The sequence below is a fragment of the Pan paniscus genome, chromosome 1 (assembly GCF_029289425.2).
Source record: "Pan paniscus chromosome 1, NHGRI_mPanPan1-v2.0_pri, whole genome shotgun sequence".
NCBI classification, from domain to species: Eukaryota; Metazoa; Chordata; class Mammalia; order Primates; family Hominidae; genus Pan; species Pan paniscus.
This window is the reverse complement of record NC_073249.2, coordinates 98,285,140-98,312,851: the sequence shown is the minus strand read 5'-3', so window position 1 is coordinate 98,312,851 and position 27,712 is coordinate 98,285,140. Positions and strand designations below refer to the sequence as shown.

Here is a 27,712-nt window from a genome sequence, read left to right as displayed (position 1 = left end):
GGCGGGGCGGGCACTGACGGCCCGCGGGGGTGGAGCTCCGCAGCGGAGTAACAGGTTGGTGGGAGGGGGAGAAAGGAGGGAGCGCCGAGGACGAGGGGGAGGGCCGGAGCTGCGCGTGCTGCTTTGCCCGAGCCCGAGCCCGAGCCCGAACGCAAGCCTGGGAGCGCGGAGCCCGGCTAGGGTGAGTGGACCCGGTGCGGGCCAGGGCACCCGAGAGGAAAGCGAGCCCTCAGGGGTACCTTTGAGGGGCAGGCATCGAGGCGGTGTGAGATGCCCCTTTCCAGGGCACCGGTGCCGAGTGGGAGACGGGAGGAGGGGAGATTGGGGCGGGGTGGGGTACTGATTAAGAGCCGACCCCTACCCTGAGGTGCCAGATGCAGGTGGCTAGGAAGGTACCAGGCCAGGGGCACCTGGGGCGAAGGCTGTTCCCAGGGCATGAAAGCGTTTCAGCGCCAGGTGTCTCTGGAGGTCAGACGCCAGCCCTAGGGGCAGAATTTCCCTTGGAGACAGCGGTGGCGCGGGGAAGGAGTTAGTTCCAGCTGAGTCGGGAACTGCTGCTGCCTGAGGTGCAGACTCGCCAGGGGAGGGCATCTGCAGGTGCTGCTCGCCTGAGGTTCTTTCCCGCGTCCTGCGGTCTCAGCTGGCCGTTGTCAGCACCCTGGTGGCTTTGAGATGACTCTGAGGTGTGGGATTTTTTTCCCCAGCCCTTCACCTCCGGCCGAAGGCAGTTGCGAATCAGAGACACTGAGGGGCAGATGAGAGGGCACCCTCATCTCTTCGCCAGGTGTACAACCATTAGGCTTTCACTTTCTGTCCTTTGCTTTCGTGCCAGGGAGAATCGTTCCTTCTTCCTCTTGAGAGAGAGAGAGAGTACTCCCCAAGAGAGGGATATGAGGAAGCAAAGAGCCCTGCCTGGTCCTGCAAAATATTGATAAATATTAATACTTATTTCTCAGGAGGCCCCTTTCTGGGGGTGGATGTCAAACCCTTTCTCCAAGTACCCACATATTTTTTCTGTGGTTCTAGATGGGGACCATTGGATGAGGTTTGGGAGCCCAACCAATTTCCTTGATGTCTGGAGGAATCCCCATTACTCCCTGAACGCCCTCCAGGCATCCCTGACTCCTGAACTGTGGTGGCTGTCAGAATGGCAGCAGGCACTATTGGGGCAGGAAATAGGCAGGACTCATCAGGAGACCACGAGACTAGGGAAATTACAACTCCAAATCCCCAGGACGATGAAAGGTGCACCTTGGGGCCCAGACAAGACTGGAGGCAAATTTCTTTGCCTTAGGCAGGTAAGGGAACTAGAGTCAACCTTAGCTTGGCCCCTTTGAAGCCCTGCCTGAGGAAGGTTGTTGTAATTGGGAAATAATTAGCAACCGCTATGTTTGTAGATGGGCTGCCTACACATGCCTATGCATCTCTTCTTTCATCCTGGATGTTTGGGAGTCTGGGGGCTGGCTCTGGGGGACTGCTAATCCAGAGATTTGCCCGACTCTAAGAGGATTCTGGCTTCCTAGAACCCTTCCTGTGTTTCCCAGGCTGGCCTGCATGCCATTCCCCTTGTGGGAGGTGATGGGGGTGTAGGGCTCTTCTCTTTGTGCCAGGGAGGAGCGGACTGAGGACCAGGGAGGTGGCCAAAGCAAGTGTGGGATCAGGAATGCAACTTTGGGAACCTCAAAGGGAGGGGTGGAGGGAGACAAAGTCTCCCTGTCACATACTGGCCTGTCACCAGGTTCCTGTTCATCTGCTCCTCCTGCCTGTTCCCTCCCTGCCCTCTGTCTTCTACTTCAGAGCTTTGGCTTTGCCATCAAGGCTGGAGAGCCCCTGCCTGTGGTCTTGCCCCTCTGCCTCCTCCGTGGTGTGGAATTTCTCTGGTCTGCTTTACAAGCTGCCAGTGTAGTTTCCCCGGCCCTCCCCTTCCCCTTGCCTCTCAAACCAGTCCAGCCAGTTTGCAGGGGCCCAGTTCCTCATTGTGTTTTTTTCCCTACTGGCCAAGCAGCTGTAGCCTGGCTCTCAGGTTTCTGCTCTTTCAGCGGACCTGGGCAGGAGTCCATTTGGGGGATTCTTTTTGGGTCCACGGGGAACCTTCTTATCTCTAACTATGAGAAAAAGGGTGCCAAATCATCAAGGTCACTGAGCTGTCCTTTTCTATTTTGACCATTTGCTTTCCTTGTTTCCTCTGAGGGGATTCTAATCTCTATACCTCAAGTTCTCCCGTTTTCTAAATCTGCCAATTATTTAGCATCAAGCATATTGCCTGGCCCTGTGTGAATCAGTCCTTCCTCCACACACCCGAAACCACCCCACCCCCACTTCCTGCCAGAAGTCCAGATACCCTGTCACTCCTAGTTGGAAACCAGATGCATATGGCTGGGCCAGAGGTGATGGAATTGGGGCAGGGCAGGCTAATGAGTAACTCAGGGAGAAGTGGCTGTCTGGTACAGGTGTAGAGTGTTCTCCCACTCCTTGCAGGCAGGAAAGGCAGAAGCAGACAGATGCACCTGAATCAACTTGTGGTCTGGTCTCTTCCCGGAGTACAGTTGGTGAGGAGAGCCCTGGACATGTGATAGGGGAGAGAAAAGTAGGGTCAGGCATTGGTGAGGTCGCAGGCCCTGGACTCCATGTTGCCTGGCCCTTGATCACTGTTTACCTGCCTGTCTCTGGGGCTTACGCAAGGCCTCAGAGCTGCCCTGCTGCCTTGGTCCCGCCCCACTGTCCTCTGTAACCAAAGGCGGGTAGGTTTCGGGTTTTCCATGTTGAATCATTTAGAGCCCTGCTTTCTGACCCACCCCAAAGATCCCTTCAGCCCTCCTGGCCCCTGATCCACATGTCCTTGGACTGAAGGTGATTGAGGTTAGGGAGTTAACCTAACCTGGGACCTGGGGGAGTGTTCAACACTGCCTCTGAACAATTTAGTGCTGTTGCTCAAGGGTCTGTGCCCTCTGCTGGGCCTAGGCTGGGAACTCCTTGACCTGGATCTGGAAGATCAGTAGATGTACTGACAGGGTAGACTGCATCATGAATAAATCATGTGGCTTCTGAGAGCTGGCAATCTAGGCACTTCTGGTTCTAAGATCATGACTACATAGGGCAGCAAGTCTGGACCAGGAGGAGGTCCTGTTGCTAAGAGGTCCTGTTACTGAGGCAAAGTAGGTTTGTCCTGGGCAAATCTCCCCACTGCTGTGCAAGTGGCCTTTAGTTCAGGATACAGCCTTTAACAAATATTTGTTGACATCTACCACGTGTCCAAACACCTGGGGACACACTGGTTAGCTGCTAGCCATGGTCTTTGCCCTCCAGGAGCTTATTATCTCGTAGGGGAGACAGACAGGAAATAATTACTCCAATAAATGTATAAATATAAACTGGAGTAAACCTGCTGAAGGACAACTATAGAGCGTATAACGTGGATCTGACCTGGTTTGTGGGAGGCTGATTTGTGAGAACTGACCTTGTTTGTGGGAGTGGTGGTCAGGGAAGGCTTCTCTGAAGAAGTGACATCTTTCTATGAACCAGGTGAAGCCAAAAGTGCCTGTTGGACAAAGTGCTACTAGCTACTAGCTACTAGCATGTGTGAAGGATGATATTTGTTGTCAGCTTTGTGATAGTCACGTGCTAAATGTTTTCATGTTTAATATCTTGTTTTTCTCTCCTTTTTATTAAATTAGAACCCAAGTTCAATAAAGTACAAACATCTTTTTTTTTTTTTTTTTGAGATGGAGTCCTGCTCTGTGACCCAGGCTGGCGGATCTCGGCTCACTGCAGCCTGTGCCTCTCAGGTTTAAGCAATTCTCCTGCCTCGGCCTCCCCAGTAGCTGGGATTCCAGGCGTGCACCACCACGCGCAGCTAATTTTTGTATTTTTAGTAGACATGGGGTTTCACCATGTTGGCCGGGCTGTTGTTGAACTTCTGACTTCAGGTGATCTGCCTATCTCAGCCTCCCAAAGTGTTGGGATTACAGGCATGAGCCACTGCGCCTGGCCTAAATAAAGTACAAAGATCTTAAGGGTATAACTTGGTACTTTTTTATCATTGTATATGCCCATATAATTATTTATTATCTCATTCTCACAGATAATAACCTTGTGGGGTATTATCATTATACCCATTTTACAGATGAGGAAACTGAGGCACAGAAAAGTTGTGGGTTTTTTGTTGTCGTTGTTGTTTTTGAGACAGAGTCTTACTCTATCGCCCAAGCTGGAGTGCAGTGGTGCGATTACAGCTCACTGCAGCTTCAACCTCCTGGGCTCAGGTGATCCTCCTGCCTCAGCCTCCTAAGTCGCTGGGACTACAGGTGTATACCACCATACTCGGCTAGTTTTTTTGTATTTTTTGTAGAGATGGGGTTTTGCCATGTTGCTCAGGCTGGTCTCAAACTCCCGAGTTCAAGTGATCCACCCACCTTGGCCTCCCAAAATGCTGGGATTACAGGCGTGAGCCACCACACCAGAAAAGTTGTGATTTGCCTCAGGTTGCATACATCAGGTGAAGAGCAGAGACAGGATTCCAGACCAGATCCTGACTCTAGCCCAGTGCATTTTCTTCTACTGGATGAGTGGTTTGGAGAACTACTTTACCTGTCTGCCTTCACAAGCCTTTTAAGATGGGGTGATAAAAGTTTGGATGTGCTGTCTCCTCAGGGAGAGTGTATTGCTTTCATCATTTTCTCATGGAGTCCCAGGGCCAAAAAGATGAAGAACAATTCCTAATAAAGGGCTTTTCTCTCCCTGTTCCTTTCTCTTGAGAATTGCTGGGAATTCTAAGAATGCTCTTCTTCAGATAGACCTTCCCCACCAAGCCCTTTGTCACCTGTAGCTCTGCCTCTCCCATCCCTTCCCCTCCCTTCTCATCTCACCCTGTCTTGCTAGCACTTTACAGTCCCTGAAAGGGGCCTTTCCAAGTTTCCTTGGCCCAGAACTCCATGGGGAGGTTGAGTTGGGTATGTTTGTGTTTCTGTCTGGCACGTTAGAGGCTCATCCTCCAGTTTGGTGCTAGGCTCTGGTGGAGACTAGCAGAAGGGGTGGGGAAGCTGAATTTTTTTATTTGCTTGGAAGACAATCTCTCCCCCAAGTTCCTGGAGCCAGAGCATACCTGGAATACATTCCATTTGCTGACTCTGAGCTTTAGCAATGTGGACCTGGGAAGCTGGCCTATGGATGGTGTTGGCTCTGGCTCTCAGCTGAGACAAGTTTACCTGACCTGGGGCCCCTTAAAGTGGCACTTTTTTTTTTTTTTTTGAGATAGAGTTTCACTCTTGTTGCCCAGGCTGGAGTGCAGTGGCGTGATCTTGGGTCACTGTAACCTCCGTCTCCCAGGTTCAAGCGATTCTCCTGCCTCAGCCTCCCGAGCAGCTGAGATTACAGGCCCCCGCTACCACGCCCGGCTGATTTTGTATTTTTAGTAGAGACAGGGTTTCACCATGTTGGTCAGGCTGGTCTCAAACTCCTGACCTCAGGTGATCCACACGCCTTGGCCTCCGAAAATGCTGGGATTACAGGCATGAGCCACCATGCCCGGCCGAGTGGCACAGTTTTTAAACCACATTTAAATATTTTTGGCTGGGTGCAGTGGCTCATGCCTGTAATCCCAGCACTTTGGGAGGCTGAGGCGGGCAGATCACCTGAGGTCAGGAGTTTGAGACCAGCCTGGCCAATATGGTGAAACCCCATCTCTACTAAAAACAAAAATTAGCCGGGCATGGTGGCAGGTGCCTGTAATCCCAGCTACTCGGGAGGCTGAGGCAGGAGAATTGCTTAAACTCGGGAGGCAGAGGTTGCAGTGAACCAAGATCATGCCATTGCACTTCAGCCTGGGCAACAAGAGCAAAACTCTGTCTCAAAAAAAACACAACCTTTTCTTGAATAGATAATACATCTACGTGATTCCAAATTCAAAAGGGACATAAGAGATATACAGTAGAATGTCCACTCCTTTCTGCTCTTCCAGAGAATAGAAACTCTCCCATCCCTGTTCCTAGTCCTCAGTTCCTCCACCTCAAAGGCATCACTGCTATCAGTGTTTTTAAGTTTCTTTCCAGAAGTGGGATGATATACTTTGAGGTCTTCTATATTTTAAATGAGCTCTGGGAGAGAAGGCCCCCTTTTCTCCAGTGAGATGGAGGTATCTGTTCAGCAGGGTGTGGGTTCTGCCTTCCCTTGGGGAGGAAGGGAAGAAGGCACACAGTGTTTTTTTTTTTTTTTTTTTTTTGGAGATAGAGTTTTGCTTTTGTCACCCAAGCTGGAGTGCAGTGGCGCAATCTCGGCTCACTGCAACCTCCACCTCCCGGGTTCAAGCAATTCTTCTGCTTCAGCCTCCTGAGTAGCTGGGATTACAGGCATGCACCACCACGCCTAGCTAAGTTTTTGTATTATTAGTAGAGACAAGGTTTCACCGTGTTGGTCAGGCTGGTCTTGAACTCCTGACCTCAGGTGATCCACCTGCCTCAGCCTCCCAAAGTGCTGGGATTATAGGCGTGAGCCACTGTACCTGGCCACATGATGGTATTATATGTATGTATGAAGATCAAGTAAAATCTTTTTTTTTTTTTTTTTTTGAGACAGGGTCTCACTCTGTCGCCCAGGCTGGAGAACAGTGGCATAATCACTGCTCACTGCAGCCTCTCTCAAGCTCAAGTGATCCTCCCACCTCAGCCTCCCAAGTAGCTGGGATTACAGGTGTGCACCACCAGGCCCAGTTTATTTTTGTATTTTTTGTAGAGATGGGGTTTCACCATGTTGCCCGGACTGGTCTTGAACTCCTGAGCTCAAGCAGTCCACCCGCCTTGGCCTTCCAAAGTGGTGGGATTACAGGCGTGAGCCACTGCTCCTGGCCATCAAGCAAAATCTTTAAACTTTTAACAAAGCCTAGCTCCCCAGGGCTGTATCAGAGGAAGTGGATTCTTTTAGGTTAGTGAGTCTCAAAGTGTGGTACCTGGACCAGTAGCATCAGTATCACCTGGGGAACTTGGTTAGAAATGCAAATTCTCAAGTCCTAACCCAGACCTACTGAATCAGAAGCTCTGGAGGTTAGGTCCAGCAACCGGTATGTTAAAAGGCTCTCCAGGGGCCTTCTGTTAGTCTGAGAATCAGTGGTTTATCTAGTAGGAACTGACAGGGAAGTCAGCCCCCAGGTAGAAGTTTCATAGTTTCTAGTGAAGTCTCTCAGCCTAAACTCATTTCTTCATCTTCTAGGACTCCTCCTATTTATGGAGCAGGCACCCAACATGGCTGAGCCCTGGGGCCCCGTAGACCATGGAGTCCAGATTCGCTTCATCACAGAGCCAGTGAGTGGTGCAGAGATGGGCACTCTACGTCGAGGTGGACGACGCCCAGCTAAGGATGCAAGAGCCAGTACCTACGGGGTTGCTGTGCGTGTGCAGGGAATCGCTGGGCAGCCCTTTGTGGTGCTCAACAGTGGGGAGAAAGGCGGTGACTCCTTTGGGGTCCAAATCAAGGGGGCCAATGACCAAGGGGCCTCAGGAGCTCTGAGCTCAGATTTGGAACTCCCTGAGAACCCCTACTCTCAGGTCAAGGGATTTCCTGCCCCCTCGCAGAGCAGCACATCTGATGAGGAGCCTGGGGCCTACTGGAATGGAAAGCTACTCCGTTCCCACTCCCATGCCTCACTGGCAGGCCCTGGCCCAGTGGATCCTAGTAACAGAAGCAACAGCATGCTGGAGCTAGCCCCGAAAGTGGCTTCCCCAGGTAGCACCATTGACACTGCTCCCCTGTCTTCAGTGGACTCACTCATCAACAAGTTTGACAGTCAACTTGGAGGCCAGGCCCGGGGTCGGACTGGCCGCCGAACACGGATGCTACCCCCTGAACAGCGCAAACGGAGCAAGAGCCTGGACAGCCGCCTCCCACGGGACACCTTTGAGGAACGGGAGCGCCAGTCTACCAACCACTGGACCTCTAGCACAAAATATGACAACCATGTGGGCACTTCGAAGCAGCCAGCCCAGAGCCAGAACCCGAGTCCTCTCAGTGGCTTTAGCCGTTCCCGTCAGACTCAGGACTGGGTCCTTCAGAGTTTTGAGGAGCCGCGGGGGAGTGCACAGGACCCCACCATGCTGCAGGTCAGACCCAGCCCCTCCCTGACTTCTAAATGTCAGCCCCTTCTCCCTTCTCATCAGCTTTTACCCACCAGCCATGAGCCTCCTTGCTAATTCAAATAGCCTAGGCAGAAACTCTCTGCCTTTTGTTCTCTACTGTATCTGTCCACAAAATAGGTGATATTCACATGCACAGGATATTTCCATGGGTAAAATTCTAAAGAAAATGGAGCAAGCTATAAAATCACTATTCACAAGTTTGGACCTAGTTGTCATTGCCACAACCATTAACTATGGCTCAGTCACCAGCATTTGCAAGGTCTGCAGAATATGTAAGGCGGGCTTGGAGGATAAGAGCAGTTTCCTTGGTGCTCTTGCCAAAATTCCACACCTTTCTCTCCTACTCAGGAATGTAAGTAAGTGAGGGAGTGACTTTACTTTGAGAGAAACGTAAGTCTGTTTTAAAAGTAAATTATTTATAAACTCTAGCATGTTAACTACCATTAGTGACAAATCACTTGTGGCACAGTTTGCAGCTGGTTGAGATGTTTGTTGAGGAAAATCTGGTTTACAGCAACAGTGCAGAGGTGCATCCTGTGTTGGCCTCTCCCTGGCCTGTTGCTCAGGCCTCCACAGCATGTTTTCCTTGCTGCATTTCAGGATTGTTCATCATGCTTGAAGGGACTTGACCTGAGACTGCCACTTCTCCTCCATCTGAACCCCACGCATGCTTCTGGCCTAATCTTCCTATTTCTTTCTTTCTTTCTTTTTCTTTTTTCTTTTTTTTTTTTTTTTTAACAGTTCAAATCAACTCCAGACCTCCTTCGAGACCAGCAGGAGGCAGCCCCACCAGGCAGTGTGGACCATATGAAGGCCACCATCTATGGCATCCTGAGGGAGGGGTGAGTGGGGGCCCCCCCAACAACAGAGGCATACCCCTCCTTCTTTTTCTTCTAGCTTTGTTTCCCATCTTCCCTGATTTTACCCTTTCCTGATCTCTGCTACCTCTTTCCTCCCCTAACCCTTGCTTCTATCCTTTTATCCTCTAGAAGCTCAGAAAGTGAAACCTCTGTGAGGAGGAAGGTTAGTTTGGTGCTGGAGAAGATGCAGCCTCTAGTGGTGAGTGGCCTTCTCTGGATGGGAGCAAGGGTCAAGGTTAGAGCTTTGAGGGCCTCAGGGGATCCAGACTTGGACTCACTCCCTTCCCCCACACCCCCCATATCTCTGGCAGATGGTTTCTTCTGGTTCTACTAAGGCCATGGCAGGGCAGGGCGAGCTTACCCAAAAAGTGGAGGAGCTACAGCGAAAGCTGGATGAAGAGGTGAAGGTAAGGAAAGGTTAGAGGTGCCGGAGGCATGAAGGAAAACAGGGAAAAAGGCTTGGCCTGGAGATGGGCTGAGCTGACCCTTCTAAGCAATGGAACAAGCATGTTTGTGTCTTATGAGACAAGAAACAAGAATGTGTACTAATTCCAGGAAGGACTTCTGGGGTTCTGTGGGGGTTAGGGAGGCAGAGCACGTTAGGAATCTACCTACCTTCCATTCCACTCCCTTTGGGAGTTCCCATCCTGGCTCTGCCCCTTACTAGCTATATAAAACTTAAGAAAATTACTTACATTCTCTGTGCCTCAATTTTTTTTTATCATCATCATAATAATGGCAATAGTAGTAGCTATCATTTATTGAGTATAATTTTGGTAGTATGTACTGTCCTGGGTACTGTAATCATTATAGTTACCCTGTGAATACCTATTCTGGACCCTTTTCTGATGAGAAAACTGAAGATCAGAGAGGCTAAGTAAATTGCCTATAGTAGTAAGTTGCAGAGAGGAATGAAAAAATCCAGGTCAGTCTTATTCTAAAGCCAGTGTACCCTTTTTAAAAACATGTCTTCTGCCTTTCATCATATTGGTTTGTGTGTAGTTGGTGCTCAATAAATGTTGGATTGTAACTTCCCTTGTCTTTTGGAAATCACTGTAGTGTAATGATTAAGTGATTGGCTGTGGAGCCAAACTAACTGGGTTCAAATCCTGGTTCTGTTACTTGTTGGCTGTGTAACTGACCTTGGGCAAGTTCTTTAAATGTTCTAAGCCTCTGTTTCCTAAATTGTAAAGTGGGGATTATGATAGTACTATATTAATTAACTATTGCTGTGTAACAAATTACCCAAAACTCAATAGCTTAAAACAAACATTTCCCGGCCGGGCGCGGTGGCTCACACCTGTAATCCTTTGGGAGGCTGAGGCAGGCAGATCACCTGAGGTTGGGAGTTTGAGACCAGCCTGACCAACATGGAGAAATCCTGTCTCTACTAAAAATACAAAATTAGCCTGGTATGGTGGCACATGCCTGTAATCCCAGCTACTTGGGAGGCTGAGGCAGGAGAATTACTTGCACCCGGGAGGTGGAGGTTGTGGTGAGCTGAGATCCTACCATTGCACTCCAGCCTGGGCAACAAGAGTGAAACTCTTTCTCAAAAAAAAAGCATTTCCCAGAGTCTGAGGATGAAGAACCTGGGATCAGCTTAACAGGGTAATTGTGGCTCTGAGCCTGTTATAAGGTTCCAGTCCAGCTTCTGGCTGTGGCCAAAAGAAGTAAATTGGAGAATCTGCTTCTAAAATGGCTTACTCAGGGCCAGGCATGGTGGCTTATGCCTATAATCCCAGCACTTTGGGAGGGCAAGGTGGGAGGACCACTTGAACCCAGGATTTTGAGACCAGCCTGGGCAACATAGTGAGAACCCGCCTCTACAAAAAATAAAAAAAATTAACTAGATGTGATGGCATGTGCCTGTAGTTCCAGCTACTTAGGAGACTGAAGTGGGAGGATTTCTTGAGCCCAGGAGGTTAAGACTGCAGTGAGCTGTGATTGCACTGCTGCACTCCAGCCTGGGTGCCAGCGCAAGACCCTGTCTCAAAAAAATATAAATAAATGAATGAAGCAAACAAAACCAGCTTAATGAATAAGATAGACAAAACCAGCTTAATTGGCTGGGTGCAATGGCTCACACCCATAATCCCAGCCCTTTGGGAGGCTGAGGTGGGTGGATCACCTGAGGTCAGGAGTTTGAGACCAGCCTGGCCAACATGGTGAAACCCTGTCTCTACTGAAAATACAAAAATTAGTTGGGCATGGTGGCAGGCATCTGTAATCCCTGCTGCTTGGGAGGCTGAGGCACGAGAATTGCTTGAACCCGGGAGGTGGAGGTTGCGGTGAGCTGAGATCTCGCCATTGCACTCCAGCCTGGGCAAGAGCAAAGCTCTATCTCAAAACAAAACACCAAGAAAAAAAAAATCAATAAAAATAATAAAAACCCAGCTTAATCAAATGGCTGTTGGTTGTAAACCTCAGTTCCTGGCTGTTTGGCCTTCCTCACAGAGCTACTTTTGAGTATCCTCACAATATAACAGCTATTTTTTTCCCAGAGTGAGGGATCCAAGAGAAAAGCTGCAATGCCTTTTTATGACCTAACATCAGAATTTACTCATCACGTCCTCCTTTTTCTGTTTGTTAGAAGGAAGCCCCTAAGTCAAGCCCGTGCTCGAGGCAAACAGAATTAGGCTTTATCTTTTGAAAGAAATGTCAGATAATTTGTGAACATATTTTACATCATCACAAGTACCAAGGCTAGTTATGAGGATTAGATGTGGATAATACACATAAGGTCCTAAGTACAGTGTCTATCATACAGCAAGTGTCCAATGAGTGTTAGACATTCCCATTATTCTGAGTCTTTCTGAGAGGCTTTCCCTACCCTCCACCTGCTGTACTCTCATTCCCTTTTACAGAAGCGGCAGAAGCTAGAGCCATCCCAAGTTGGGCTGGAGCGGCAGCTGGAGGAGAAAACAGAAGAGTGCAGCCGACTGCAGGAGCTGCTGGAGAGGAGGAAGGGGGAGGCCCAGCAGAGCAACAAGGAGTGAGTGCAGCTGGTGGCGCACCTCGGGCTGCTTGGGGGCCTAGGCCAGGTTTAGAGGCCACTCCCTCTTTGCCCCTAGGGTTGAAGGAGACAGAAGGAAATCTCCAGAAGCTGAAAGGGGCAGTGTTGGTTTAAGGACAGGATAGGGACTTTCTCACTACCTTCTTTATCAATAATGGTGGTAGTGCATGATTTGGAGTTAAGCTACCTGGGTTTGCCTCTGTCTCAGATTCTTAAGCTATAAAATAGACTTAATAATAGTACCTACCTCACAGGATCATTGTAAGGATTCAGTCATCCATTCAGCAGATGTTTCATCAAGAATGCTGTGACAGGCATTAATCTAGGTTCCCAAGACACATCAGTGAACCCTATAGATGAAGGGCTCGCTCTCCAGAAGCTTAGTTTCTACTGAGAGGGAACAGACAGTAAACAAACATATTTTGCAAGTAAATTTGTAACACACGAGAAGGCAGTAAATACAACAGGGTAAGGCAGATCAGGAGGGCCAGGTTGTAGCGGGGCAGGTTGCAAAAATCAGGGGAGGCCTCATCAAGATTTGAAGGAAGGAAGTTTAAATGCATTAATAAATATGAATTAAAATATATGATGCGTTTAGAAAACTGCCTGACACATAGTGTGCAATAATGTTATCTATTATTAGGCTCCAGAACATGAAGCGCCTCTTGGACCAGGGTGAAGGTTTACGACATGGGCTGGAGACCCAGGTGATGGAGCTGCAGAACAAGCTGAAACAGGTCCAGGGTCCTGAGCCTGCTAAGGAGGTGTTACTGAAGGTAGGGTCTGGGGTCATATGCCCCAGCCTCTGCTTTTTCTCAGTTGGAGCATCCTCAAGTCTGCTCATCCATGGTTTCCCCAAAGTATGAGGAGTGGGTGACTGATTACAGGTACTCAGTGTGCTTTCAGGTAGATTCAATGGTGTGTTGGGACTAGAGTTAGGATAAAGGAAACCTATCATTCTGGGCTCCAGTACTGGTACTAGAGCACCTGGTACTGTGCCTAATACGATAAATATTTTTTGACTCAGTGAATTGATAAACAGATGGATTCTAATGTGGTCACCCCTGTACTTCTTCCTTTACTTTCTCCAGGACCTGTTAGAGACCCGGGAACTTCTGGAAGAGGTCTTGGAGGGGAAACAGCGAGTAGAGGAGCAGCTGAGGCTGCGGGAGCGGGAGTTGACAGCCCTGAAGGGGGCCCTGAAAGAGGAGGTAGCCTCCCGTGACCAGGAGGTGGAACATGTCCGGCAGCAGTACCAGCGAGACACAGAGCAGCTCCGCAGGAGCATGCAAGATGCAACCCAGGCATGTGACAAGAGCAGGGTCTGAGAGAGGAGGGCACTGCTGGAGAACAAGGCTGCCTTGGGATCTTGGACTTTTGGACTTTTCATGGTTGCAACTGGGAACTCCCCCTCTCCTCCTAAAGGACACAGTGAGATCTGCTGAAAACCTTGGGCAGGAAAACTATAGGGGCAGAGGGAGGGAGTACAGGCCAGAAGTACCTTGAGGTTGTGTGACAAAAGTCCCAAGGGGGACTGGGTGCGGTAGCTCATGCGTGTAATCCCAGCACTTTGGGAGGCTGAGGCGGGTGGACTGCTTGAGCTCAGGAAGTTAGAGACCAGCCTGGGTAACATGGAGAAACCCCATCTCTGCCAAAAATACAAAAACTTAGCTGGGTGTAGTGATGCGTACTTGTAGTCCTAGCTACTTGGGAGGCTAAGGCAGGAGAATCGCTTGAACCAAGGAAGCGGAGGTTGCAGTGAGCCGAGATCATGCCATTGCACTTCAGCCTGGGCAACACAGCGAGACTCTGTCCCCCTAAAAATAAAAAGTCCCAAGGGGAAATAACTGGGGAGGTTTCCTGTAGATGATAGAGGGGTGGACTGTGACTTGAGGAGAGAATCTCTGCTAGCATTGTACCAGGTACCGCAAGAGTGTCAGGGGGTGCAGCTGGCATGGTGCCCTCTGGGTCTAAGCCTTTCCTTGTACACACTCACACTTTGATTTGAAGTGACCTCTTCCCTCTGAGCCTTCTGGTGTCCAACTCTCCCCTTCTCTAGGACCATGCAGTGCTGGAGGCCGAGAGGCAGAAGATGTCAGCCCTTGTGCGAGGGCTGCAGAGGGAGCTGGAGGAGACTTCAGAGGAGACAGGGCATTGGCAGAGTATGTTCCAGAAGAACAAGGAGGATCTTAGAGCCACCAAGCAGGAGTAAGGACATTGGCCCTCTCAGAAATACCTATGATTCATATGCCACTTCCTTTCTTTTTTTTAATTTTTAATTTTAATTTTAATTTTAATTTATTTTTTGGGACAGAGTTTCGCTCTTGTTTCCCAGGCTGGAGTGTCATGGCACGATCTTGGCTCACCGCAACCTCTGCCTCCTGGGTTGAACCGATTCTCCTGCCTCAGCCTCCCAAGTAGCTGGGATTACAGGCGCATGCCACTACGCCCAGCTAATTTTTGTATTTTTAGTAGAGATGAGGTTTTACCATGTTGGCCAGGCCAGTCTCGAACTCCTGACCTCAGGTGATCTGTCCACCTTGCCTCCCAAGCACTGGGATTACAGGTGTGAGCCGCTGCGCCTGGCCCCCTTTCTCCTTTTTTTTTTTTTTTGAGATGGAGTCACACTCTGTTGCCCAGGCTAGAGTGCAGTGGTGCAGTCTTGGCTCACTGCAGCCTCTGCCTCCTGGGTTCAAGCGATTCTCCTGCCTCAGCCTCCCGAGTAGCTGGGATTATAGGTGCCTGCCACTAGGCCCGGGTTTTTTGTATTTTTAGTAGAGACGGGGTTTCACCATATTGGCCAGGCTGGTCTTGAACTCCTGACTTCGTGATCCTCCCACCTCGGCCTCCCAAAATGCTGGGATTACAGGCGTGAGCCACTGCACCCAGTCCCTTTCTTCTTTTTTTTGAGACAGGGTCTTGCTCTGTTGCCCAGGCTGGAGTGCAGTGGCACAGTCTGGGCTCACTGCAACCTCCACCTCCTGGGCTCAAGCCATCCTCCCACCTCAGCCTCCCGAATAGGTGGGACTATAGGCATGCACCACCACACTTGGCTAATTTTTGTATTTTTTGTAGAGACGGGGTTTCATTATGTTGCCCAGGCTGGTCTTGAACTCCTGGGCTGAAGTGATCCATCTGCCTTGGCCTCCCAAAGTGCTGGGATTACAGGCATGAGCCACCATGCCTGGCCCACTTCCTTTCTATCTATGGTATGCTCTTACTCTCCCATTTCTCAAACTGCTCTTTTCCACGTTCACCTTCCTTCCTCTTGAGAGTTGGTGCCCAGCGTGTTGGCCTCCAGAGAGGTGGCTTTTATTGTCATGCTAACCTCCCCCAGGCATGTGGCCTTACTCTGTTCCCTTTCCCCTTTATTTCACCTTGCCTGGCTCAGACTCCTGCAGCTGCGAATGGAGAAGGAGGAGATGGAAGAGGAGCTTGGAGAGAAGATAGAGGTCTTGCAGAGGGAATTAGAGCAGGCCCGAGCTAGTGCTGGAGATACTCGCCAGGTTGAGGTGCTCAAGAAGGTATTTGGGAATTGGGGGGCAGAATGGTAGGCAGGGGTGATGAACACCTGCCTTACCTCTCCATGAGGGCCTTCTTGCTAGTGGGGCTGTCTCCTGTGTGCTTGGTTTCCAGGCCTCATCCTGCCTGCTCAGCTTGATCTCTTTCCAACACAGCAGCACCAGTCTCCTCATTGAGCATAGAGGTTTCTAATGGAAAGTGCTCTCAGAACCCAGGTTGGGGTATAGCCAGAGGCTGCTGGCTGACTCCCAAGAGACGTCATGGGTAGCAGCATTTAGGTGGATTTGTGAAACTCCAGGATGATTTTTGCAGGCTCAGAAATCTAATTTGGTCAGCATGGCAAAAGCTGCTTTGTCTTTCAGAGGGGTCTCTAACTACATTTATGAAAAAATGTTTACCATTAGAATTTCAGTTTATTAATTTACATTGAGAAATATCATCACATGGACTGGAATACTTGTGTTGGCATGGCCTGGTTACTAATGTAACAAAACTAATTAGAAAAAGAAAAATAGCAGAGTATATGGTATTACATTGAAGATTCACTACATATTATATAACCCTTTAGCCTAATTATGGTACTTTCTGAATTTCAGAAGTAGCTAATAGCTAATAATTAGAACAGAACTCCTATTTTAATTTTCTTTTTAAAAGAAATCAGAGCTGTGCCAGCATTTATTGTGTCACACATTTTGGTTTTATACACACACACACACACACACACACACACACACACACACACACGAAAGACAAGTGGCAGCTGCAGGGATTGTGCTGACCTGTTCTGTCAAAGTCTCTCCAGGTTGCTCTTGCATGCAGTTGGAGATCCCATGGCCACACTATATATATATATATATATATATATATATATATATATATATATATATATATTTTTTTTTTTTTTTTTTTTTTTTTTTTTTTTTGAGATGGAGTCTCACTCTGTCACCCAGGGTGGAATGCAGTGGCGTGATCTCGGCTCACTGCAAGCTCCACCTCCTGGGTTCACGCCGTTCTCCTGCCTCAGCCTCCCGAGTTGCTGGGACTACAGGCGCCCACCACCACGCCTGGCTAATTTTTTTTGTATTTTTACAAAAAAAATACAGGTACTCAGTGTTTCACCGTGAAACATGGTTTCACCGTGTTAACCAGGTTGGTCTTGATCTCCTGACCTTGTGATCCGCCCTCCTTGGCCTCCCAAAGTGCCGGGATTACAGGCGTGAGCCACCGCACCCAGCCTCACACTGTATTTTTTTTAAACAACCAGCCTTACTAGCCATACCTTCATGTACTCTCCCTTCATGGTATTTTTTTTTTATGGAGTTATATTTTACATGCTATAAAAGTCATCTTTGTGTACAATCCAATGGGTTTTTTTTTCTTTTTGAGATGGAGTCTTACTCTGCTACCCAAGCTGGAGTGCAGTGGCACAATCTCGGCTCACTGCAACCTCTGCCTTCTGGTTCAAGCCATTCTCCTGCCTCAGCTTCCCAAGCAGCTGGGATTACAGGCACACACCACCACGCCTGGCTAATTTTTGTATTTTTAGTAGAGACAGGGTTTCACCATGTTGTCCAGGCTGGTTTTGAACTCCTGACCTCAGGTGATCCACCCGCCTCAGCCTCCCAAACTGCAGGCATGAGCCACTGGCACCTGGTCCCCAGTGGTTTTTATTATATTAACAAAGTTGTACAACCATCATCACTATTTAATTACAGAACATTTTCATTACCCCCTCAAAGGCGCCAAACCCATTAGCAATAATTCCCCCCACCCAATGGCAACCACTAATCTACTTTTTGTCTCTGGATTTACCTATTCTGGATATTTAATATAATTGAATCCTATAATATATGGGCCTTAAGGGTCTGGCTTCTTTCACCTAGCATAGTGTTTTCAAGGTTTGTCCATGTGGTAGCAAGTATGAGTACTTCATTCCTTTTTATGGCTGAATAACATTCCACTCTGTGGGTATACCGTGTTTAGTCCAGTCATCAATTCGCGGACATCTGGGTTGTTTATCCATTTGGGCTATAATGAATAATGCTACTATGAACATTCGCGTATAAGTTTTTTTGTGAACACATATTTTCGGTTCTCTTGGGTTACCTAAGAGTGGAATTGCTGGTGATATAAATGGTAAATCTGTGTTTAACTTTTTGAGAAACTGCCGAACTACTTTCCAAAGTGGCCACATCAGTTTTTATTCCCCTGGCAGTGTATGAGAGTTTCAGCTTCTCCACATTCAGGTATCTTAGTCTGGCTCTGGGTGCCCCATCACCATTCCCGTTTCCTTCCAGGAGCTGCTCCGGACACAGGAGGAGCTTAAGGAACTGCAGGCAGAACGGCAGAGCCAGGAGGTGGCTGGGCGACACCGGGACCGGGAGTTGGAGAAGCAGCTGGCGGTCCTGAGGGTCGAGGCTGATCGAGGTCGGGAGCTGGAAGAACAGAACCTCCAGCTACAAAAGACCCTCCAGCAACTGCGACAGGACTGTGAAGAGGCTTCCAAGGCAAGGGGAGTGGGCACAGGGCTTAGGAGGTGGAGGCTGAGGGTGTCTGGAGGGCTGAGGAGCCAGAGGGTGTGGAAAGTTACCTGTCATGGGTATGTACTGACCAGCTCCTGGGTCCTAGGCATGTGGTTCAAAGAAGCCAGGATTTGGCAGGGGGAGGATACCTGTATCTCTGTAGGGGTGGGATTCTCAGAGAAGCGTCTGGCTGGTGGCAGCTGCTCTCTTTAAGCCTCATTCTTATGGGCTGTCTTTGGGATGGCTTTCCTGGGTGTGGTCAATGGCCCCAAGCCCTGGGGTCTGAGCTGCCATGCCCTGGGGTCTGAGCTGCCACCCCCTGAACCGTCCTTAGGCTAAGATGGTGGCCGAGGCAGAGGCAACAGTGCTGGGGCAGCGGCGGGCCGCAGTGGAGACGACGCTTCGGGAGACCCAGGAGGAAAATGACGAATTCCGCCGGCGCATCCTGGGTTTGGAGCAGCAGCTGAAGGAGACTCGAGGTCTGGTGGATGGTGGGGAAGCGGTGGAGGCACGACTACGGGACAAGCTGCAGCGGCTGGAGGTCAGTGGTTCTGCCCTCCCAGCCCTCTCTGCTCAGCCCTGGTGAAATACTCCTATGCTAAGTAGTTAGCCATCAGTTTCGCTTTGCCCTTAGTGTGCATCTGTTTTGCCTCCCCAAACCTGCTCTGTTAACCTTGGGTTTATTTCCTGGTGTATACTTTGGCGCCAATGTTCAGTCTTTGCACTGGTAGTTTTGTTTCTTATTTCTCACCCTTTGCTTGCTCTATGTGTCCTGATTTCTTTGCTAGGAGCCTGTTTTCATTGCGCATCATTTTCATAAATACCTCCTTTCTCCTGCCCAGCTACCCACCTCCAAATGACTTGAACCCAAGTTTTACCTTTTCTCAGTCCAACCCTGCTTCCCTACCTCCCAGGCCCAGAAACAGCAGCTGGAGGAGGCCCTGAATGCATCCCAGGAAGAGGAGGGGAGTCTGGCAGCAGCCAAGCGGGCACTGGAGGCACGCCTAGAGGAGGCTCAGCGGGGGCTGGCCCGCCTGGGGCAGGAGCAGCAGACACTGAACCGGGCCCTGGAGGAGGAAGGGAAGCAGCGGGAGGTGCTCCGGCGAGGCAAGGCTGAGCTGGAGGAGCAGAAGCGTTTGCTGGACAGGACTGTGGACCGACTGAACAAGGAGGTGGGGCATGGGGTATTCTGGGCCTTTAGGAAGAGGCCCAGCTCATCCAGAAGCTGGCCTGAGAGGACAGGGGCTTGGCGGAGAGGGGTTAGTCGAATGTGTGATGATTATGGCCAGGTGCGGTGACTCACTCCTGTAATTCCAGCACTTTGAGAGGCTGAGGTAGGCAGATACCCAAGGTCAGGAGTTTGAGACCAGCCTGGCCAACATAGCAAAACTCTGTCTCTACTAAAAATACAAAAAATTAGCCGGGCTTGGTGGCTCATGCCTGTAGTCCCAGCTACTCAGGAGGGTGATGCAGGAGAGTCACTTGAACCCGGAAGGTGGAGGTTGCAGTGAGCCGAGATCATGCCACTGCACTTCAGCCTGGGTGACAGAGCAAGACTCTGTCTTAAGAAAAAAAAAAAAGAATGTGTGATGTTTGCTTTCCTCAAGTTCATTGTTAGGAAGACCAAGACCAAATCTTCTGGAAGGGGCATCCTTCCTACCTCCCCTCCATGTTTTTGCTCTTTCCCTTACATCCTATTCCTTTATGGTCTTCATTCTTGGAGAGCATCTCCTGGGATTCTCCCTTAGGAGTCTACAAAACCTAAATACAAGAATCTTCAATGGCCAGCTTGGGCAACATAATAAGACTCTGTCTCTACTTAAAAATAAAATTAGCCTGCTGTGGTGGCTTGTTCCTCAGTTTCTCTTTATAGATGGGGAATTGAGACCCAGAGAAGATAAGTAACTTGCCTATGGTTGCTAATTAGTGGTAGAGCCAGGATTTGAACCCAGACATCTGTATTCCCAGCTACTCGGAAGGCTGATGTAGGATTGCTTGAGCCCAGGAGGTTGAGGCTGCAGTGAGCTGTGACTGCCCCACGGCGCTACAGCAAGAGCCTGTCAAAAAAAAAAATCTTCATTGGTAGAATTTTAAATTTGGGTGAGGGGAAGGAGAAAAGAAAGAAAAAAGAAAAGGAAATAAATTGCTTTTGCTGCTAAGGTTCTCCTCCCAATCTTTTTGTAAAGCAAGAGCAAACACGTAATATGTTACATCAATTCTAAAGTGCACATTTTATCATTTGTCAATGAAAAATGCACATCTTATCATTTGTCAATGAAAAATGCACATCTTATCATTTGTCAATGAAAAATGCACATTTTATCATTTCTGAAATAGAGTTGTGTCTTATACCTTATGGTATGTTATAGTTTAATTGGCATATTTTTCTTAGTGGTACGCCTTATAATCATTGGCACCTTGGGCTTGCTGAAATGGTCATTTAAGGCTTACTTTGTATCAGGCACTGTTGTAAGTACAGAACTTCACATAATTAACTAATGTAATTCTCACAACACCTTGTGATATAGTTACTATTTTTAATCCCATTTTACAGATGGGGAACTGAGACCCAGAGAGATAAGTAACTTGCACATGGTCACCAGTAAGTGGTAGAGCCAGGATTTGAACCCAGACATCTGTATATAACTATTAGCTATACTAGGAACCTAGGCCCAGGAAAGAGCAAGAGAGGGCTGCCTTGTCAGGAAGGAGACCCTTAGGGGAGAGTCTTGGGAGTCTGGGCCTGGAGAGGGTCATTTATGTACAGTGCTGAAGACCCTTTTCTCTGTGTTTCAGTTGGAGAAGATCGGGGAGGACTCTAAGCAAGCCCTGCAGCAGCTCCAGGCCCAGCTGGAGGATTATAAGGAAAAGGCCCGGCGGGAGGTGGCAGATGCCCAGCGCCAGGCCAAAGATTGGGCCAGTGAGGCTGAGAAGACCTCTGGAGGACTGAACCGACTTCAGGATGAGGTAGAAGTCTAATATCCTTGGGTTTGAAGGTCCTTGCCTCTTTTTTTTTTTTTGTCCGAGACAGAGTCTCACTCTGTCGCCCAGGCTGGAGTGCAGTGGCGCGATTTTGGCTCACTGCAAGCTCTGCCTCCCGGGTTCACACCATTCTCCTGCCTCAGCCTCACAAGTAGCTGGGACTACAGGTGCCTGCCACCACGCCTGGCTAATTTTTTATATTTTTAGTAGAGACGGGGTTTCACCGTGTTAGCTAGGATGGTCTCAATCTCCTGACCTCGTGATCCGCCCTCCTCGGCCTCCCAAAATGCTAGGATAACAGGCATGAGCCACTGCGCCCAGCCCGGTCCTTGCCTCTTAACTGAACCTGTGGCCAAGGGTCCCTGGGGCCCAGGTTTAGGTCTAATGACTTGCAGGGTGGAGGAATATATTGTCTGTAGAGCAGTGATTTTCAAATTCTGTAGCTTAGAGCCACCTGAGGAGATTTTTAAAAATCCCCACACCCAGGCTGTATCCCATACCACTTCAGTCATCATCTCTGGGGATGGGATCCAGGATCAGTATTTAAAAAAACTCCTCAGGTGATTCCAAGTTGTGTAGAGACTTTAAAAACAATAAAGAAGCTGAGGATGGTGGCTCACGCCTGTAATCCCAGCACTTTGGGAGGCTGAGGCGGGCAGATCATGAGGTCAGGTGTTCAAGACCAGCCTGGCCAACATGGTGAAACCTTGTCTTTACTAAAAATACAAAAATTAGCTGGGCGTGGTGGTGCATGCCTGTAGTCCCAGCTACTCAGGAGGCTGAGGCAGGAGAATTGCTTGAACCTGGGAGGTGGAGGTTGCAGTGAGCCGCGATTGTGCCACTGCATTCCAGCCTGGGCAACAGAGCAAGACTCCATCTCAAAAAACAAAAACAAAAACAATAAAGGAAATTAATGAGGGCAGGTGCAGTGGCTCTTGCCTGTAATCCCAGCACTTTGGGAGGCTGTGGCGGGCAGATCACGAGGTCAGGAGATTGAGACCATCTTGGCTAACACGGTGAAACCCCGTCTCTACTAAAAATACAAAAAATTAGCCAAGCGTGGTGGCACATGCCTGTAGTCCCAGCTACTCGGGAGGCCGAGGCAGAAGAATCACTTGAACCTGGGAGGTGGAGATTGCTGTAAGCTGAGATCGCACCACTGTACTCCAGCCTGGGCGACAGAGCGAGACTCCATCTAAAAAATGAAAAAAAAGAAAATGGATGAAAAGTCAGTTTGCTTTTTATTGTCATCATGCCACTGGTAATTCTAAAGAGTGACAGTGATGAAATGTTTCTGCCCACTGGGCTGGACTGCTCCTGCCCCTCAACCCTCACCTTCTCACTACACTGAGCTGTGGCATTTTTACCCCCTGCCCAGATCCAGAGGCTGCGGCAGGCCCTGCAGGCATCCCAGGCTGAGCGGGACACAGCCCGGCTGGACAATGAGCTACTGGCCCAGCGACTGCAGGGGCTGGAGCAAGAGGCAGAGAACAAGAAGCGTTCCCAGGACGACAGGGCCCGGCAGCTGAAGGGTCTCGAGGTGAGGGCACTGAGGTGTGACCTGTGGAAAAAGGGTGGGACTTCCAAGCCTCTTTCTGTACTAGCGGTCAAAACTGACAGCCCACAGTTGATGAGTTTTGTTTGGCTGCAGTATTTTCAACAACTTTGAATCAATTGCCAATGTTTAGAAATTTATAGAGGTCACCTAAAAATTTGGATTTCTAGTTTCTTTTGTATTTGGCAGATATGGTAATACTGAGTGTCTTGTCCTGAGTCTGCATGGCAACAGTTGGCTGGAGCTGAGCAGTGGGTTTCCCCTTTAGAGTGAACAGTATTCTTCAGTTTGCTATATTTGATAATAATAATAGCAGCAGCAAACATATTGTGCTGTGTGATAGGCACTTAAGACTTAATCCTCAGAATAACTCTGTGGGGTAGGTAGTCTTGTTTTCTCCATTTTACAGATGAAGGAAACTGAGGCACAGAGAGATGAACTTGTCCATGGTCTACTGCCAGGAAGTGGTAAATCTGATTTTCAGACTGGACAGTCTGGTCCCATGTACATACTCTTAGCCTCTACGTGGTACTGCCTCCAGTACCTCAGTTTCTGAGTCTCTTCACCTCAGCCTTGGCCCAGGTACTTGGGTTTCTCTCTCTTTTCCCATTAGAGAAATAAGGTTTTCCAATGAAGAGTAGATTCTGGGGTTTGCCTTTCTGTCAAAGGGCCATCACCAGAGCATGGCCCCGACCTGCCCATGATGCCACATCTGGTCAGTAGAGGGCGCTGGCTCCATAGTGGCTCTGGGTCCGGGCAAGTACCAAAAGGTTACTGGGATGTGCAAGAGAGAAAAGTCTGTTAATGCTGGAGTTTGAGAGGCTCCTGGTCTGAGTTTGGCATTCTGGTGTCCAGCATTTGGGACAGAATTACTTGTTCTTCTGTCCTAGGAAAAAGTCTCACGGCTGGAAACAGAGTTAGATGAGGAGAAGAACACCGTGGAGCTGCTAACAGATCGGGTGAATCGTGGCCGGGACCAGGTAACCGCCCCCACCCCTCATCTCTGTTTACCCCTGACTGCATCACCTCTTGGTTCTCTCAAAAACAACTCTACCCTCCCATCTTTCATCATCTGGCTGCCGAATCTGTGTGTGGCTGGGTCTCCTTCAGGGTTTTGTCTGCTTTGGGAAAGGTTGGCCAGTTTCCTTGGGTGGAAAGAAGCCAACGATTTGCATGGAGGAAGGGATCCTGGTGGCCTGGGCTATTCTCTGACCTGAATTGGGGCTTCTTTGGTTTACAAGGGATACTAGTTCCTGGAGGGACGAAGGAGGCTCTGTTTGCATTCTCTGGCCCCTCCCATTTGAATAGGCTGTGATTTTTTAGTTGCCTGGGAATTTTTGGATTCAGGGTTCAGAGACCATCCTCCCATGACTCAGCCTCACTTTGTTCAGCTTGCTGGTTCATCCTTAGCCCTCCCCAAGTCTGGTCCTCTCACCCATCCCCACTAGGTGGATCAGCTGAGGACAGAGCTCATGCAGGAGAGGTCTGCTCGGCAGGACCTGGAGTGTGACAAAATCTCCTTGGAGAGACAGGTGATGGGGGAGGGGAGGATTCTTAGGGATGGACCCCAGGAGGTGAGTAAAATGGCCAGTGGAGTGCTAACTGTGGAGGCTTCCTGTCCCTCTCAGAACAAGGACCTGAAGACCCGGTTGGCCAGCTCAGAAGGCTTCCAGAAACCTAGTGCCAGTCTCTCTCAGCTTGAGTCCCAGAATCAGTTGTTGCAGGAGCGGCTACAGGCTGAAGAGAGGTGACATAAGCCTATCCTTCCTCCCTTCCTCCCTCCTTTTCTTCCTCCCTCCCTCTTGGCTTTTCTCCTCTGTGGCTCCCTCCATCTTCCACCTCAGATATGGCCAGCCTGGCCTGATCTTTAGGGAACATTTTCTCCTGATAGAGAGCAAAGAGTGTTGCAGAAATTCTGAAATGTGAATGACGTCACTCTCCCTTGTTCTTTGAATCTGCCCTGGATCCTGCCCAGTCTAATGGTGGAGCTCATGGCTGAGAGGAGTCCTTGGGGACAGTAGGGGGCCAAGTTAGGATTCCCTTAGAAATGGGGACACTCATAGACATTCTTCTACCTCACCTTAGGGAGAAGACAGTTCTGCAGTCTACCAATCGAAAACTGGAGCGGAAAGTTAAAGAACTATCCATCCAGATTGAAGACGAGCGGCAGCATGTCAATGACCAGAAAGACCAGGTGAGGACATGGCACCCCGGAGCCAAGCAACCTGGGGCAGGTATATATTATATGTTTTCCTGAAAGCCAAGGGAGGCCCTTATCTCCTATAGGTCCTCCAAACTTAGACTTTCCTTGTATAAGGACAGAGATTAGATTGAAAAGACTAGACTAGAGAAGTCATAGTAAGCGTATATATTGAGTGCTTATGATGTGCTAGGTTCTGTAAGTATTACACATGTGTTAATACATTTAATCCCTAAGACAACCATGTGAGGTTAAGGAACTTGCCCAAGGCCACATTTTTCCAGCGGCAATTATACCTTGTCAAGATTGTTATGGGGGAGGGTCCCAGGCCATGGTAGTAGATGCTATTCAAATGTGTGGACTTGGTATCCTGCCCAGCTAAGCCTGAGGGTGAAGGCTTTGAAGCGTCAGGTGGATGAAGCAGAAGAGGAAATTGAGCGACTGGACGGCCTGAGGAAGAAGGCCCAGCGTGAGGTGGAGGAGCAGCATGAGGTCAATGAACAGCTCCAGGCCCGGATCAAGTCTCTGGAGAAGGACTCCTGGTATGGGCTACCCTTTTGCCCTTGCTCCATAGGGACACTAGAGCAGGGAAGGAATGGTCTCTCCTGTGCTGGATAAGGAGGAGAATCTCTAACATGGTACTGTGTAGTCACTTGTTTCTGGTTGGAAGCCAGTATATTTATTTATTAGTATCTCAGCCACCATCCTGTACCTCCCCAAATCTGATTAGTTGGGGATTTTGTGAATAAACTTTAGGCCTTAGAAGAATTGGGGTTTCCTTTGTACAAAAAGGGTAGCTGTCTTAATATTTCTATTTTCCCCTCCCCAACCATTATGCTTCTCTCTGAGTCAGGCGCAAAGCTTCCCGCTCAGCTGCTGAGTCAGCTCTCAAAAACGAAGGGCTGAGCTCAGATGAGGAATTCGACAGTGTCTACGATCCCTCGTCCATTGCATCACTGCTTACGGAGAGCAACCTACAGACCAGCTCCTGTTAGCTCGTGGTCCTCAAGGACTCAGAAACCAGGCTCGAGGCCTATCCCAGCAAGTGCTGCTCTGCTCTGCCCACCCTGGGTTCTGCATTCCTATGGGTGACCCAATTATTCAGACCTAAGACAGGGAGGGGTCAGAGTGATGGTGATAAAAAAAAAAAAATCATCAGCAATAAGCTGATAGATGGACTTTCCACTGTAGGAGTGGAGATTTCAAGCCAACTGAGCCTTTTCCTCAAGTGCCGACACCTCCCTCATCTCTCTTATAGTGGAAGGATGGTCAGCATTAGGCTGATGGGGACTGAGAAGGATAGGAAGGGATAGAAATTGCCATGTGTATAAAGCTTTATTCTTTAGCCCTTAACCCTAAGGCTCAGGGAAATACCCTATGTTATTGTGCTCCCTGGATTCCTGCAACTCATTTTCCTTCCACTCTGGAGCAGGGTGAGGGGAATGTTATGGGTAACAGACATGCAGGCATGGCTCTACCCATTTCTTTGCACAAGTATGGGGCCCATGTGGTAGTCCCCATACCCCTCCAGTTCCTATATTTTTGTCTTCTTCCCTTCCCCTCTTCGCCATTCCTACCTTGCATTTTTCCTGTCAGTGCCTTACCAAGGCAAGGAGATAAGGATGCTCTTCTTGCTTTTTATATCTGCACATTCATACCTCTCCAAAGACCAGCTTTTCCCCAGCCAGGGCCCTCAGCCTTCCCTGCTGCCCCAGTGATCGATTGAGAGAGCTGTTGGGGTTTCTCTGCCAATGACCCCCGGGAGAGGGACTTTGGTAGGGTCATGATAAAGTGGCGGGGGTCTGGTCCTGCTCAGGGTTTTCATCCTTCCTCCTCTCCCTCCTCTGTGACTGTGGATATGGTTATAAGGTGGTTGCACCTGGGAGCCCTGACAACTGTCTGCACAAATTCCAAAAGTAAAGGTGTCAGTCCCTGTGGCCTTCCATGGGGCTTCTCTGACCACATGTGCCCAACTTCAATAAGAGAACCAAGGGACCCTCATTTTCTGAGGTGCTTGGCTCTGATTCAGGGCTTTGCAAGGGGTTAGAAGCTGACTGTAAAAATGGGAAGAGGCAATGGAAGACATTTATTTCTCCTTTGGATTTTGGGGAGAACCAAGCCCTGGTAGGGAAAAGGTAAGGGGGATGATTCACCTCCATATTTCCTAAGCAGGTTGTATAGGGAGCCGGTGGCAGGAGGAAGGCTGTTTTCACGAATGACTTGTAATGTCGTGATTAAAAAAATTCCTATATTCTTCTGCAAATCAAACATTCTTTCCCAATCCAATCCAGCCTTGGTTTTATTTTAAATTAAATATTAAAATTACACATTTATATTGAAATCCTTGGTTTGTCTTCTCATTCTTTTTCTTGGCATATTTGGAGGTCCAGATTTTATGAAGTCATATTAACTGTACAGCTTAGGAGCCGAAGCTGGAGTTTTCTTCACCTGACTTTTCAGAGGCCCTTTAGAACAGAGCAGATGGGACCTACGAAACCTGGAGATGTTTATAGCAGCCCCATTCTCTTCTCTCCTGAACAACCTTCTGGGAAGAACAAGGACAGTAAATGCCTTTTTTTTTTTTTTTTTTGAGACGGAGTCTCACTCTGTCACCCAGGCTGGAGTGTAATGGCATGATCTCAGCTCACTGCAACCTCTGCCTCCCGGGTTCAAGCGATTCTCCTGCCTCAGCCTCCTGAGTAGCTGGGATTACAGGCACGTGCCTCCACACCCAGCTAATTTTTGTATTTTTAGTAGAGATGGGGTTTCACTGTGTTGGTCAGGCTGGTCTCAAACTCCTGACCTTGTGATCCGCCCACCTCGGCCTCCCAAAGTGGTGGGATTACAGGCATAAGCCACTGCGCCCGGCCAGCAGTAAATGCCTTTTTGAGGGTTAGAGTAGAACAGACCAGAACTGGGTTTTATTCCCTTG

General features: G+C 49.1%; 1 protein-coding gene and 1 non-coding gene across 2 annotated transcripts; one reads left to right on the top strand and one right to left on the bottom strand.

Annotated features, from left to right (window-relative positions):
• Nucleotides 1-33: 33 nt before the first annotated feature.
• On the top strand, nucleotides 34-27,121 carry CGN (cingulin). The gene is made up of 21 exons (XM_003817247.5): nucleotides 34-181; nucleotides 7,201-8,087; nucleotides 8,865-8,965; nucleotides 9,113-9,182; nucleotides 9,295-9,390; nucleotides 11,851-11,978; nucleotides 12,643-12,775; nucleotides 13,091-13,303; nucleotides 14,059-14,207; nucleotides 15,391-15,523; nucleotides 17,819-18,028; nucleotides 18,378-18,584; nucleotides 18,958-19,215; nucleotides 20,840-21,010; nucleotides 22,404-22,565; nucleotides 23,471-23,560; nucleotides 24,029-24,112; nucleotides 24,209-24,327; nucleotides 24,666-24,774; nucleotides 25,159-25,322; nucleotides 25,634-27,121. The coding sequence occupies exons 2-21, from the start codon at nucleotides 7,215-7,217 to the stop codon at nucleotides 25,773-25,775; spliced, it is 3,612 nt and encodes a 1,203-aa protein (XP_003817295.4). The 5' UTR covers nucleotides 34-181; nucleotides 7,201-7,214; the 3' UTR covers nucleotides 25,776-27,121.
• Nucleotides 16,258-16,365, bottom strand: LOC117978747 (small nucleolar RNA SNORA44). The gene has a single exon (XR_004669431.1). It is a non-coding gene; the product is annotated as a small nucleolar RNA SNORA44 (small nucleolar RNA).
• Nucleotides 27,122-27,712: the final 591 nt, after the last annotated feature.

What these genes read in the sequence shown, in the direction of transcription:
- CGN (XM_003817247.5), top strand. Translation starts at nt 7,215, where the DNA reads ATGGAGCAGGCACCCAACATGGCTGAGCCCTGGGGCCCCGTAGACCAT. An exon ending in TCAATGACCAGAAAGACCAG is followed by an intron (nt 24,775 to 25,158) that starts GTGAGGACATGG and finishes TATCCTGCCCAG; the next exon opens with CTAAGCCTGAGGGTGAAGGC. An exon ending in TCTCTGGAGAAGGACTCCTG is followed by an intron (nt 25,323 to 25,633) that starts GTATGGGCTACC and finishes TCTCTGAGTCAG; the next exon opens with GCGCAAAGCTTCCCGCTCAG.